Below are 15,694 nucleotides of genomic sequence, written 5' to 3'. Positions count from 1 at the left end.
GCCCTCATCGAGTCAAGCACTGTTAGTAATAGGGTCACCACTGAGACTGAGGTCATAGAATCACAGTCTGGAAGGAATGATGCTTCTAATAGTCTGAAAGCATCTTCAGTGACCACCTAGTCTAATCTTCCTATTTTATAGATGAAATAAATACAGTCCAAGGTGGTTAGGGGATTTAACCAAGGTCACACACATTAACAGTCAGGAGCAAGAGCAACTAGGTAGCACAGTGGATAGAACACTAGGTCTGGAGTCAGAAGGACCTAGGTTGAAATTTGGCCTCAGACACTTCCTAGCTGTGTGACCCTGGACAAGTCATTTAAACCCCTTTGCCTATCCCTTACTGCTCTTCTGCCTTAAAACCAATAGACAGTATTGTTTCTAAGATGGAATAAAAGGGGTTAAAAAAAGTCAGAGGCAGGATTCAAATCCAGCTCCTTCTACTCCAGAGTCAATTTTTTTTTTATCATGTATTTGAGTTATTTCTTCTCTTTACCCTAGGAGAATGCAGACAAAGAAAGTAGAAGAAAGAGCACACAGAGAGATATGAATCATGCTTTTATAGGATTTGAAGCTGAAAGAAACCTAAGACCATATAGCTCAGCCTTCTCATTTTAGAGATGAGATAGCTGAGTAAGACCTACCCAGAGAGGTTAGATGATTTGTCAAGGTTATACAGATAGTAACAGGTAAGATTTGAAAACAGAACCGTTTTCATTTCATGTCACCAGTCTTGAATGAATTTGGGAGAGAGATACCAAAAAGTACAATTAATGGTGGGGCTTCGGGAGACATTTTCAGTCTTTGTTTTTCAATATAATCATTATCTTCCTCTTAGACTTAACACTGTGTATTGGTTCCCAGAAGAATGGTAAGGGCTAAACAATGGGGGGTTAAGTGACTTGTCCAGGGTCACACAGCTAGGAAGTGTCCGAAGCCATACTGGACCCAGGACCTTCCATTTCTAGGCCTGGCTCTCAATCCACTGAGCCCCGTAAGAGTCCCCAACATCCTCAGTTCTAAGGGGAGTCCCACAGAATTTACTACTCTCTAGTCCAGGGTGTTTGGGTTTTTTTTTTTTTTTTACATCCATTGTCCACGACAATGAGTGTGTTATTGAGTTTCTTTGCAATCCTTTCTTATGCAATAATTTCTTATGCATTGAAAAACACCGATTCTGGCTAAACAAATTGTGGTATCGCATTGAGATGGAATCCTTCAGCACCACAAGAAGCGGTGAGCAGATGATTAAAAAAAGGAAAGCGCCTTGGAAAGAACCCCACGAAATAACGAGCAGCGAGTGGCCAGAGCAGAAGCTGGAGAGCATCAGCACGGTCACGAAATGAATGCTGGGAGAGTAAACTGAATGTTCCCTCCCGAAAATGAACTGGAAGGTGGAACGCGGAACACATCATTTCTGTCTATTGGTCGGTCCCGGGAGGATGCCGGCAGCTCCGCCGGATGGGTGGGGCGGGGCTGGACCCCTGTGGTCCGGCTCTATTATGTAGAGATAGTTAAAGGGCTGAATGTGATTTCATTGGTGGACGCTCTTCTTTGTCTTGGTCTATGGAAATACTTGTTTTATTTGGAATCTCCAAAGGACCGCGGGATTCTGAGAAGGATTCTCAGGTTTCCCAGACTGACCCGCGACCAATAGAGAGGTTCGGTGTAGGGTCCCGATGGACTCTGGATGGTGACGGGGCCCGTTGGCTGCCTGGCCCCTCGGTGAGGGGGGGCAACCCAGCTTAAGGCAGATAGATGGCCGGGTGCCTAAGAGAGACGCGGACTCCGAAAGACCTTCCTCTGTTACTCTCAGGCTTCTCCAGTTGCGAGGAAAAGTTCCCAGAACCAGTTGGCTCTGGGTGCGAAGGAGGCCGGGAGAATGCGACGGAGGTGGCAGGGATGGGTTCGTCCGCCAGCCCGCCCCAGGCGTCGGCCCCCACGCTCCGAGCCTCAGTTGTTTATCTTGGCCAGTGCCGGGTCCTTGGCCGATCCAACGAGGAAGAGATGGAGGGATGTCGGAGGGTCGGGTTCCACCCGCGCCTTAGGGCGCTGAGCGCCCGGCCAGGGCGCGAAGAGAAGGCGGGGATGTGGGTGGGGCTGAGGCCAGTATAAAAGATGGGTGTTCCTTCGAAGCGGGTCACCGCGGAGAGCACTGACAGCAGAGGCTGGATGGGAGCCCACCCTCTCAGAGCTCCCCTCTTTGAGATCCTGCCCGAGGTAAGATCTGTGCCACTTCCCCCCTCCTCACCTCCTCTAGAGTCAGAGCCCTTCGGCGGCCCCCAAGGCTCCCCAACGCCCAGCAATCAGTTGCCTCACCTGTCAGACTTTACCAGCGACTCCCTCCCCTCGCTTCCCTGGGAGATTCAGAAGCCTGGCCCCGAATGGGTGCTCAGCTGCCCTCCTTCCAGATTCTCACTAGCCAACCTCTCCTCCCACCCCTGCAGCACAGGGACCCTGATGTCCTGCCCAACCAGCCTTTGCACTCTCAGATACCCAGCAGTTTGGGGTTCCAGCTCTGCCTCCTGGGCATCTGAATATATCACACCGCCCCCACTAGTCCTAAAATGTTCCTCTGAATCCTCAGTCTCCCAGAGGCCCGCAGCCCCTACACTTCTGCGATCTGAACCCCTAGCTTTGATCTCTGTCTCTCAGTTTCTATGCCCAGGACAGGGGATTTGAAGGAGCCCCCGCCTCTTCTCCCCTCTCCTTCCCTGCTTCTCTCCCCTCCTCCAACCTCCAGGTCCACAGTATAAGCTGAAGATAGCAGAGTCTTTCCCTCGAAGCTACTCCAAGATCACCTGTTTCCCCGGTTTCCCTATAGTGACTGCCTCTTCTCTACCTCCCCTTCCTCCATTCAACCACCCATGACCCTAAGCAACCTTCCTTCCAGCTCACCATCACTCCTTTCCCCAAATGCTGCAGTCAGGGTAGGTGGCCAGAGGGTTGAAGGAGCACTGGATGCCTTCATCTCTGAGACTGAGCTGGGGGCTCCTGAGCAAGAGGGGACTCAGGGTACACAGTGGGAAAGAAGACTGGATTTGAAGCAAGAATACTTGAGTTCAAGGCTCAGGTCTGTCTCTTCAAAACTATAACCTTACCCAAATCACTTAATTTCATTAGCAAACTTGGACCAGATGACCCAAATTTGTAAGATTGGACTAGGTGGCTCTTCTCATCCCCAATTTATGGAGCTATAAAAGAGGGTCACTGAGGACCTGGTAGCCTTAGGATAAGAATCCTATCCTATCCCCAGAATGGTGTGGGGCAAGTCATACACAAGGGACTGTGAGGGATAAGGACTGTGAGGGGCTCAGGTTCTGAAGTCTCCAAGGAGGTGAGTGTCAGAGGACTCATGCCTGCCTTTGTCTGATTCCTCCTAGCCCCTCTACAAGAGAAGTTACTGTTAGAGATAGCTGGCTGAGAAGCAGAGTCTGACAACAGGACCTCAACATGGCCCATGTGTGTTGCCTTGGGCTGATATTGATGCTGGTGCTGGCAGCTGTCCCTTGGGCCCAGGGGATAGAAGATGGTAAGGCCAGGGGTGGACTCCACAGACTACTTACCCACTGTCCCCATGCATTCTTCCTGACCTTCTCTTCCAAAATGCATCCTCCCATCATTGCCTTCACCTAGTCCCTCTAAAATTGATCCTCCCTTATATGAGCCTCTCCCCTTTTCTCTTCTTGACCTAGATTGGTTCTCTGTGAATGTCTCCCAACTTTTTGCACACATCTCTCTCTCTTCATGGATCTTCTGTCTCAGCCTCTGTTTGTCCTCTGGATTTTCTGTAACCCTTCCCACATTCACTGCTCGAGGTCTCTTCTCCCCATTCTCATCAGTGAGAACAATTTCTTTTTAGGCTGTTTCTATTTCAGCTCATTTATCTTTTTTACCCTAATGGTCATCCCTAAGGTTGAGGCCATCTTCCCCCTGTTTCATCATCTCTAAAATCTTCTTGTTTCCTTTTTCTTGATGGTGTCTCTATCTTTTTTGTTTCTCTGTTATCTCCTAATCACCACACTGGTTCCCAGGTTAGTGCTTCCCCATCTCACCATCCCTGAAGCTTCTTTCCTTTACAATTCCCAATGTGTCTCCATGTGTCTGCCTGCCTTTCTGTAGCAAACCAAACTAGCTTGTTTCACCATCCCTCCATTCTATGTCCAAGACCTCCATTCTCTCTTCATCTTGTAGTTTCTATCTCATCTCCGACTCTCAACCATTCACTTCACATCACTAACTTGACCTGCTCCCAACCCAGTATTCTTTTTTTTTAAACCCTTACCTTCCATCTTGGAGTCAATATTGAATGTTGGTTCCAAGGCAGAAGAGTAAGGCAAGGGCTAGGCAATGGAGGTTAAGTGACTTGCCCAGGGTCATACAGCTGGGAAGTGTCCGAGGCCAGATTTTAACTCGGGACCTCCCATCTCTGGGCCTGGCTCTCCATCCACTGAGTTACCTACCTGCCCCCTCAACCCAGTATTCTTGAAATACCTCTCTTCTTCATTCTGTATATCTGTCTTTGGGTCACTCTTTTTCATGTCTTTAACTTTAACTCTCCTGACAACATTCCACATTCCCAGGTCAGGATTTCTCTGTCCCCATAGAGGTTTCTGTCTTTGTGTGGATCTCTCTCCAGCTCCTTTTTGGCCTCTCCAGACCAGGGCTTCCTCATCTCAGTCATCCCGAGACACTCTCCCTTCCCTCTTTCCTTCTTTCCTGCCTTCATTACTGGGTGTTTCTTCTTACAGACACTGGCACGAAAGATGGAGAGAGGATCATTCAAGGGGTGGAATGTAACAAGAACACCCACCCCTGGCAGGTGGCCCTATTCGATGGAAATCAGTTACACTGTGGTGGAGTGCTTGTGGCAGCAAACTGGGTACTCACAGCTGCCCATTGCCGGAAGGGGTAAGGCAGCAGTGGGAAGGATACTCACTTTTTGTCTTTCTCTTTGTTATTCTCTCTCTCTCTCTCTCTCTCTCTCTCTCTCTCTCTCTCTCTCTCTCTCTCTCTCTGTCTGTCTCTGTCTCTCTCTCCCCCTCCCTTCCTCCATTCTCCCCCTCTTCCCTTCCCTCTCTCTTTCTCTCTCATTTTGTCTTTGGGTCTCTGCCCTTTGTTTTTCTTTGGGCCTCTCTGTCTCTATCTATCTTTCTCTCTGTTTCTTCATCCTCTTGTCTTTATTTTTGTGTCTGGCTCTGGCCCTGGCTTCATCTCTGTCTCTGGATCTCTGTGTCTGTTCTTTTAACTATATCTCTGTTCCTGATCCTGTCTCTCTGTCTCTCTCTGTCATTTTTCTTTCTGTTTCTGCCCTTGTGTCTCTGACTATATGTCTCTGTGTCCAACTTATCTTTGTGTGTGTATCTTTCTCTGTCTTTGTCTTCCTGTCTCTTTGCATCTGTCTTTCTATTTTTTGTCTTTATTTGTCTGTCTCTCTGTGTGAGTTATACAATTGATAATACAATGGAAAGAATCATGAATGGGCTTGAAACCTACAGCCCTGGATTGAGATCTGATTTCTTCTCAGTTTCCCACTGTGGGTATAATAATACTATAATAATACCTACCTGGCAGGATTGGGTGGATCAAACAAGATAATGAAGGAGAGCTGAGAAAATATAAGAAATTATGACCATTGTTATTATTATCAGTACTATTATCAGTGAGGAAACTGAGCCTTAAATAGGGCCAGTGACTTGCCCAAAGGCACACAGTGAGTCATATCTAAATGGTCTTTGTGTTTCTTTCTCTTCTGGTCTTTAAATGCTTCCTTTCTCTTTTTCCATTACTGCTTGTGCATCTCTCTCAGTCTCTCTGCATCTCTGACCATCTCTGTCCCTTTGCTTCTGTTTCTCTCTCTGTCTTCCTCTAGGTCTCTATGCTTCTCTTCCAGGATCTTAAGAACATAAGAATTTAGAAGTGGAAGACCCCTTAGAGATACTCTAGTGCAGAGATTCTTGGGTTCAACGTTGGTGCACAGATTTTTGATGGGGTGGGGGCTGTGCTCTTAGATGAGGAGTGATATTTTCTTTAACTTTGAAGTGAAATTTAACATTTCCTTCAACTATGAATGAGGTGATAAGTACTCTGAGAAGGGGTCCAGGGCCACCAAAGGGGTCCATGACACAAAAAGATGAAGAATTCCTGCTCCAGACCAACTCCTTTTTTTTTTTTTATAAAGGTAGAGGCTAAGGCCCCATCTGAGAAATGAAATGATTTGTCCAAAACCAACCAGCTAGAAATTGCCAAGAGTTAGAAAATCAATCTCTTTTTGCTATTCCTATCTATCTCTGATGGTCTCACTCAGCTATATACTTCTCCTCTTTCTATATCTGTGAGTCTCTGATTATTGCTTTCAGATTCAGTTAATCTCTAATGTCTCTTTGACTCCACAGTAGTTATAATGTGCATCTAGGCAAACACAGTCTGAAAGGAAATGAGAAGGGGTCCCAAGTGATACGGGCCACCAGGTCCTACCGGCATCCTCAGTATTCTACTGTGACCCACGCCAATGACTTCTTGCTCATAAGGCTATCGAGGCCAGCCAGGATAGGGCCCACCATTAAGCCTATCACATTACCCTCCCGTTGTGCTCCACCTGGTACCTCCTGCACTGTTTCTGGTTGGGGTACCACCACCAGCCCAGATGGTAAGTTTGTACCATTGGACACCCTACTGTCCAGCTTTCAAGGACCCAAGTATTTTATCTTTTCAGTAGTCAGAGATCTAGGGATCCAACTCTCCCAGTCCTTGGGGACTCATATCCATCCATTCACTATAACCCTCAGGGACCCAAGCATCTAACCTCTCTAGTCCTTAGAGACACAGGCATCCTTCAAACCCAGTTCCTGGGGACCCAGACATCCAATTTCTTTCCTAGTCCCTAGGGGTCTGGGGTCCAGTGCCCTTACCAACCCTTAGAATCCACCTATTACAGCTCCCAGGGACCCAGTTATTTAATGCTCCTCACCTCCAGTTCTGAAGAACCAAGACATCTAACCTAGTGAATTACCAGAGCCCCTCAGGCATATCACAATCAAAATATCCAAGGGTTTGAGAATTCACAGGGACCATAAAACCCAATGGATACATGAAAGACATCCCACTTTTAAAATATCATAGTGTCAACATCAAAGATTTAGAATTGGAAGGAGAGGTTAGAGGTGATCTACAACCTTTTCCCTTTATGCAGATTCAAGACTTCTGGCACCCAAGTGTCTAGGCCTCCTATCAACCCTTGGTTGTCCATTCTCACTCTCCTACAACCCAGGAATATGGTCTATCACCCAAGTACCTAGTTCTCTATCCCCGATCACTTGGAGACCGAGTTGTTTAGCCCTTCTAGTTTCATCCAATTGTTCAGCCCCTAATCACCATACTCTGCCAAGAGCTAAGGGGGAAATAATCTTGGCACCAGCGTCCTTGGAACTAGGGCATCTCACTTCCATAACAATTTGCAAGGACTGAACCATCCAGCCCCCTTATCTGCCTCGTCCCTGGGAATCCAGACTTTTAACCCTGAGATACCACATTTTACAGGAACTTAGAACTCCTCCACCACTGCTAACACTTTTCTCTGGAGGACCATCCATGTGAGATCCTTCTCTATCTGCTCCATGACCTTTGATGCATGAGCCTGAAGCTCCTCAAGCCCACATTGTCTTGGTTGGGGGACAGGCATTCAGTGCCACCAGAACCCATTACCTAGAGACCTAGGGGCCTGAGCTTTCTCTCCTGCTGCCTCTGATGCTTAGGGATCAAATCTCAACCTTCATGCCCCAAACTCACATTCTCCTTGGGAACCTGCACTTTCCAGCTTCCAAGCCTTTATTCCCTAGGGGCAGTAGTGTCTAACCTCACTTCCATCTACATTAGAGACCAAGATATCAAGTAAAGTCAGCTCCTGACCCTCAGGCTCATAGGATGAGATCAGTTCTGTCTCCCCCTACCTGCCACCTTGAAGTTTCTTGCATCCTGATACCTGCTTTATGAATGAGGATTCTCTCTCCCTGTACTACTTTCCCCAAACAGTGACATACCCAGATAAACTCCAGTGTACAGATGTGAAACTTATCTCCTTTTCGGAATGCAAGAAGGTTTACAAGGATCTGCTGAAGGAATCCATGCTGTGTGCTGGCATTCCTGGGTCTAGTACAAATGCTTGCAATGTAAGTATTCACCCTGTCCTGCCCCCCCCCCCCTCCCCACTTAGGTACACATTTTTTCTTTATCTTCTCTCACCTTTTCCTCTCTCCCCTCTCTCTATCTTGAACAAACACTGAAGATGGGCAGTAAACAGGGCTCAGGACTGAAAAGAAGGAAGAGAGAGGTCTGAATTATATTTAGGAAATTGGAGAACATTTTCAAACTTCTCCATGAAATCTCTCTCTCTGTGTCTCTCTCTGTGTCTCTGTCTCTGTCTCTCTCTGTGTCTCTGTCTCTGTGTCTCTCTCTGTGTCTCTGTCTCTCTCTTTGTCTCTCTCTCTGTTTCTGTCTCTGTCTCTCTGTCTCTGTCTCTGTCTCTCTCTGTCTCTCTGTCTGTCTGTCTGTCTGTCTCTCCCTCTCTCTCTCTCTGTCTCTCTCTGTCTCTCTCTCTGTCTCTCTCTGTCTGTCTCTCTCTCTCTCTCTCCCCACCTTTCCCTGGCCTCAAAACTCCATTCTTGGCTCTGCACTCTTTAATATAGGTGGCAAACTAGATAAAATCTACACCCAGAAAGATTTAATGGTTACATTGGATAAGGAAGTTACTGCAAATAAGATGGAAACCTAGTAACAACTTATAAATAGTCCAGGCAGGAGGGAATCAGGGCTTGAACTAGGGTGATAGCAGCAAGGATGGAGAGTAAGAGGTACCAAAGAGATCACAACAATCTGATTGTTCAGAGGTGGAGTCTGAAGGACCCAGGAAGCTTCAGAGTCAAAGACAGCTCCCTGGCTACAAACCCATATATATGATCTAATCTCTTACTCTTTCTCTGCACTTCTCTGTTTCTGCCTCTGTTTAGAGCTCTGAACAATGACTTCTCTCTCCCTCCCTCCCTGTCTCTTTCCCTCCCCCCCCCTCACCTTCCCACTTCTCTGTCTCCATCTTTTTTTCTTTCTTTCTCTCCCATCTCTACTGAGTCCTTTGAATCTAGACTTCAGAAGCAACCAATTAGAGTGGGGAAAGAACTCATTGTGGAGAGGTCCTGGGTTGGAGCCCCAGCTCCCACAATAATTAACATTCTGACTTTAGAGAAGTCAATTGAAGCCTGAACTTCTGGAAGGTGGGTCCAACAGCACTTTCACTATTGACCCTCTAGTTAGATCGCAAAGAAAACACTTTCTAAACCTTAAAGCACTATGGAAATGTGAGTTATTATTATTCAGAGTTGGAAGTGCCCTTGGGGATCAGTTAGTCTTCTATTTTATTGTGAGGCCAACTGAGAGGAAATAACTTATCCAAATTCACTAGCAAACCAGTGAAAAGACACAAGCTAGAAATGCCATTTCATTGTTTTTCCTTCCCTTGTCTGCCTGAGACAGGAAGGGAAGATTTTAGGGGAACCTGTAGTGAGGTCGCTTGATAGACTATGTAGGGCAATGGATTTGGAGGCAGAAAGACCTGGGTTCAAATCCCATCTCAGTCATTTACTTGCTTTGTGACCCTAGGCAAAATTGAAACTTTCTGTGTCTTCATTTCCTCACTTGTAAGCCAGAGAGTTCATCTGGATGGCCTAGATGGCCTCTAAAGCTCCTCCCAACTCTAAATATGTGATGATATTATGATGGGAGAATGAGCTAAATGGACCCTCTTGCTCTCACAGGGTAGGGTCCCTTTTAAGACATTTTTGGGACAACATCCTCCTCACCAAAGAAAACATTGATAAAAGAAGTCCTGTCCACTGCCCAAGAACTGGGTCCCAAGGGACTGTATGTGTGTTTCTCACTGTTTGGGGAAGGTCATTATCTATGGCTGATTTCATATATGGTGCTCTGCAATAGGACTCCTGGTGACAATGTTCTCTCTCCCTGGTAAGGAGGGAAGAACTTTATCTAGCAGGACCAGACACTGGAGTGTTGGGGCTGGGATCTGGGATGTGGGGTATTCTCCAGGCCAGAAGATTTTCTGGGAAACTCAGGGTGGATTCTTCTGTCTCTCTCTTCCCAGGGTGACTCTGGGGGCCCCTTGGTGTGTAATGGAGTCTTGGAGGGCCTTGTGTCATGGGGAACCTTCCCTTGTGGCCAGCCCAATGACCCTGGTGTCTATTCACAAGTTTGCAAGCAAATGCCTTGGATCCTGAGCGTGATAAGGAGATAAGAATGACTCTGTGTGAGTGTGTGTGTGTGTGGTTTTTTTTGGGGGGGGAAGAGTACCTGGGGACAGAACTCCCAATAAATGCTGTCTGTCTGTACAAACCAGTCTGTATTTATCTATATTGTATCTTATGCCTTGAAAAGGGGGAAACACCCTGGGGTTTGGGGCTGAAGCAAAAATTAAGAAATCTCTATCCCTGCCCCAGATCTCAGAAGAGAAAGAACCCAGTAGGGTTTGAAGGGGGGGCAGAGAAAGAAGCATGAGTTCCTTGGAAAAATATTCCTGAGACTCCAGGCAGAGAAGAGAATGACCACTTGTCCTATAATAGAATGAATGACTCAGATACTTGTCAGGTTCCTATCAGGAAAAGCCAAGGATCCATACCTCCTCCCTACTTCTAGAGGCTTCTTTGGGGCTCTGCCCTAGCCCAAGACCCTTTCCCCCATCCCTTGGATATTTATTTATTTTCTTTTGGGGAAGATAAACTTTTGAAATCTTCTGAGTTTACAAATACTTATGTCTTGCCTGTATCCCTTCTGTGTAGCCCTCTCAGCTATCCATCCTACATAACAACTTAAAAAAAGAAAGAAAGAACAATAAGAGAACAAAACTCAGCTGAATAACGCTGTAAATATCTACCAATGTATACAGCATCTCGTATCCGAGGACCCCCACCTCTGCAAGGCATTGTGGATGAGGCGTTTTCTCAAGTCTCTGGGTCTAGAGTTTAGCTGCTTCTAGCTCACATTTCCCCACCTCTCTCATTCAATGACAAACATACCCCATTCCCTTGATGGCCATCCCATGCCCCTATCCTTCCTCCCTTCCTCTCCACAGCCTGATCAGATTGCTATGCTTCCCTGATGTTATCAGTGTGGGCACACCCTGTCCTTATGATGACATTTATAATCCTCACCTGATTTGGCAGATGGCTTTGAGATTTGCTGTAGCCCTTCACAGCCAACTCAGTGATAGGCTTCTGTTTTTTCACCTTGGCTGGTCCTGGGGCAACAGCCCCACCATCTGTCATCAGCCTGGCCTCTGGTCCCTGCCTTCTGGGTGGGATCTGCTGGAGCCTGCTCTCCAGTGGTGGAGCCTTGAAGGACTTGAGGCTACCACGTGCCCAGGATCAGGCATCAAAGGAGAGCTTTGGGGGAAAATCCCTTCTGCATGCTCCTAACCAAAGAAAGAGCCTGGACATAATAGAGCTTAGACAGTTGGCCTCAGCCCTGGGCCAAAGCTCTTTGTCTGATGTGGCCTGTGTGATCCTTGGCAAGTCACCTCATGTTGCTCGCTCACTGTGTTTTCAGTCAGCAGGTTGCTAAGCAAGACCTGCAGGAGGGGATTCCTCACTGTTCTGTACAGCAGTGATGTGGCAGGCTGGGTACTAAGAAAACAGCAGCAGCAGCAACAACCCTCTCACCACATCCTTGTCAAGTTATCCTCCTGTTCCCTGGAGAAGTCTCCTTCCTTAATATCATTCCATGCCCCCTCAGAGGGAATATGGTATGATGCAGCTCTTCTCAATTTTTTGGGTCTCTGAACCCTTTATACTCTTAAAAATGATTGAGGATGGGGCATCTGGGTGGCTCAGTGGAAAGAGAGCCAGATCTGGAGACAGGAGGTCCTGGATTCAAATCTGTCTGACCTCAGACCCTTCCTACTTGTGGGACCTTGGGCAAGTCACTTAATCTCAATTGTCTAGCCTTTACTGCGCTTCTATCTGGAAAAAGATACTTCAGATATAGCCTAAGACAGAAGGTAAGGATTTTTTAAAAAATATCAAGGACCCACCAAAGAGCTTTTATTTGTGAGGGCTTTAGCTATTAACATTTACTTCATTAGAGACCAAAATGTCTTGGGGTAGCTAGATAGTTCAGAGGATAGAGAGTCAGGCTTGGAGATAGGATGGTCCTGGGTTCAAATGTGACCTCAGACACTTTCTAGCTATGTGACTCTGGTCAAGTCACTCGATGCCAATTGCCTTACTGCTCTATTGCCTTGGAATTATAATGAAAATAGTTTTGACCTCAAGGACCCCCTAAAAGGGTCTTAGGGACCCCCATGGGTGCACACTTTGAGAACCACTAATATATTAGAAAGAGAATTAGTACTGGAGTCTACAAGAGGGGTTCAAATGCTATCAATGCCACATGCTGGCTCTGTGATGTTCCATCAGTCCTTTACATTCTCAGGGTCTTTGGGGACTACTTCAAATGATTGGACACTCCCATGTGACTGCTCTGCTTCAGTTTGTACACTGAGAGTTTTCCACTAGGATGAGATCATAAATCTAGAGCCGGGAAACGAAAATCTCCTGTTTCCCCTTATGCTTCTACTTTGTTCTCATCTCCTCTCAAAGATAGAAAGACTTGGAATCAGATGAAACCCAGACTGAAATACTGCCTCTAATACACGATAACTGTGTGACTGTAAGCAAGTCATTTCTCCTCCTGGAGTTGCATGGAGTTGTAGGGAGGATCGAATGACATTGGAGTACCCAAGACACATATGGGATTAAGTGACTTACCCAGGGTCATACAACTATGACATGTGGCATGAGAAGGTCTCTCCACTCTGCTGGGAATGCTTCCTCTGACAAATGAGATAATGGTTGGATAACATTCCAAAAGTTCATAAATGATCAGGTGATGAGGGTGGGGATTAAGGCAAAGATCAGTGAGGCCACCCCATCCAACAATGCAGATGGCCCCATTGGAACCTTATGAGTTTGTCTTTTATGAGTCATTGGGCTGTACCTATATGTGTGTACATATACACAAACAAAATCATATATACTTGTGCATAGTATACCTATATAGATGCATATATGTTGTTCAGGTGTTTCAGCTGTATCTGACTCCTTCTTGGCACCATTTTGGGGTTTTCTTGGCAGAGATACTGGAGTGGTTGACCATTTCCTTCTCCAGCTCATTTTACAGATGAGGAAACTGAGGCCAACAGGGTTAAGTGACTTGCCCAGGGTCACACAGCTAACAAGTATCTGAGGCCATATTTGAAACCAGATCTTCCTGATGTTAGACCCGACACTCTATCCACCAAACCACCTACTTGCCCAGATGTGTGTGTATTCATGTATGTATGCATGCATGCATGTATGCATGCATGTATGTACAAATATGAATATCACTTGCCTTCAAATATCTGGTAAGGAGTCTTTCTGAATTTAACTGGTTGAATCAGCCTTGGGTCAGAAAATACTGCTTTATAGTTAATGATACAATTTCTTCATAATAACATCAGGAGGTAGGTTGTATGAGTTATTCTTCCCATTTTATAGATATAAGACTGAGGCCTAGAGAGATAAAATGACCGCCCACAGCCATAGAGATAAATATATGAGATGGGAAGGCAGGAAAGAAAGAAGTATTTATTAAATCCTGACTAGAAATTAAAGCCAGGACCTCTAATTTCAAGTCTAGGGCTCTTCCTCACCCCTCACCCTTGTCTCCCTATAATTTGAAATGTTAAAGGCAAGTTTCTCTGAGGGCTTTTATATTCAATCACACAACAAGTACTTTTTAAAAGTCCCTCCCATGTTCCCAACACGGTGCTAAGTCCTGACCATGCAAAGAACAGTAAAGGACAACTCCCTTTCTCAGGGAACACACCATAATCATCTCTTCCATGTCCCATCATTCCCCCTCCCCTCCCTTGAAGACTCTCTCATTTGTAATAAAGAAAAACAGAGCCAAGCAAAACCAACTGATAGAGAGACCTCTTCTGATAGGGAATATCACATTCTGCACCCATGATCCCTCACCTCTCTGCCAAGAAGAACAAGGAAGTGCATTTCATTATTTGTCATCCTGGATCAAGTCTGGCCTTGGCTTTTAATTTGAGCTCACTTGTCTTGTAGTGTCATTGTAAGTACTGTTTGCTTAGCCTAGTTCTTGGCACATAGGAACCTTTAAATAAACGTTTATAAGTGACTGACAGTGACTTTGCTTTCTTTGTTCTAAGCAGTTCCTACCAGTTTCTCCAAATTTCATTAATTCCTCACATTTGTTTTTTTATAATATTTTATTTTCCCTTATTACATATAAAATGATTCTTAAACATTCATTTTTTTAAAGGTTTGAGCTTCAATTTTTTCCCCTTCTGAACCTCCCTTGCTTCCTCTCTGTCCTCCTCCTCCCTGAGATAATAAGAAATCTGATATAGATTTTAAATATGCAATTATGTAAATGTCTTCAAACAGTAGTCATTTTGTGGAAAAGATCTCAAATAAAGGAGGAAGGGGAAGGAGGAGGAGGAGGGAAAAAGAAAGAAAAAAGAAAGAGAAATAAGGAGAGAGGAAGGGAGGGAAAGGGGAGAGGGGGAGAAAGAAAGAAAGAAAGAAAGAAAGAAAGAAAGAAAGAAAGAAAGAAAGAAAGAAAGAAAGAAAGAAAGAAAGAAAGAAAGAAAGAAAGAAAGAAAGAGAAAGAAAGAAAGAAAAAAGAAAGAAAGAAAGAAAGAAGGAAAGAAAGAAAGAGAGAGAGAGAGAGAGAAAGAAAGAAAGAAAGAGAAAGAAAGAAAAAAGAAAGAAAGAAAGAAAGAAGGAAAGAAAGAAAGAGAGAGAGAGAAAGAAAGAAAGAAAGAAAGAAAGAAAGAAAGAAAAAGAAAGGAAGGAAGAAAGGAAGGGAGGAAGGGAGGAAGGGAGGAAGGGAGGAAGGGAGGAAGGAAGAAAAAGAAAGAAAGGTAGATAAGATATTGTAGTCTGCATTCAGACTCCATCTGTACTTTCTTTAAAGTAGATGGCATTTTTCATCATGTGTCTCTGAGATTGTCTTGAATTACTGCATTGCTGGAATAACTAGGTCATTCACAATTGTTCATCAAGAAATATTACCGGGCATTGTTCACAATATTGTTCTGGTTCTGCTCACTTCATTTTGAATCAGTTCATGTAAGTCTTTCCAGATTTTTCTGACATCATCCTGCTTATAATTTTTTATAACACATAGTATTCCATCACTATCACATGCCATAGCTTATTTAGCCATTCCCCAATTGATGGATAATCTCTCACTTTCCCATTCTTTGGTATACCCAAAAGAGCCACAGTAAATATTTTTGTACAAATACTCATCCCCTTTTTAAATTTCTTTGAGATACAGACCTAGTAATGTTATTGATGGATCAAAAGGTAAGCACAATTTTAGAAACCTTTGAGAAATCACTCCACAAAATGGTTGGATTAGATCATGATTTTCTTGTGTTCCCTCCAACATTAATCAATTTCCTATTGTCATATTTGTCAATCTGATAGGAATGAAGTGGTGCCTCAGAGACTCATATTTGTTTTTTTTTTAACAGTGAAACAACATTCTATAATATTCACATACTACAGTTTGACAAGCATTTCTTCAACTGATGGCTCCCCACTTTCCAGCT

At 45.0% G+C, this 15,694-nt stretch overlaps 1 protein-coding gene across 1 annotated transcript; it reads left to right on the top strand.

Moving 5' to 3' along the window:
* The first annotated feature begins 1,311 nt into the window (after positions 1–1,311).
* KLK7 (kallikrein related peptidase 7) lies at positions 1,312–10,401 on the top strand. The gene is made up of 6 exons (XM_007492175.3): positions 1,312–2,220; positions 3,384–3,532; positions 4,752–4,911; positions 6,396–6,649; positions 8,032–8,168; positions 10,151–10,401. Exons 2-6 carry the CDS (start codon positions 3,454–3,456, stop codon positions 10,298–10,300), a joined length of 780 nt encoding a protein of 259 aa, XP_007492237.1. The 5' UTR covers positions 1,312–2,220; positions 3,384–3,453; the 3' UTR covers positions 10,301–10,401.
* Positions 10,402–15,694: the final 5,293 nt, after the last annotated feature.

The sequence above is a fragment of the Monodelphis domestica genome, chromosome 4 (assembly GCF_027887165.1).
Source record: "Monodelphis domestica isolate mMonDom1 chromosome 4, mMonDom1.pri, whole genome shotgun sequence".
NCBI classification, from domain to species: Eukaryota; Metazoa; Chordata; class Mammalia; order Didelphimorphia; family Didelphidae; genus Monodelphis; species Monodelphis domestica.
Note: the sequence above shows the minus strand (reverse complement) of the source record. Positions and strands in the feature narration are given on the sequence as shown.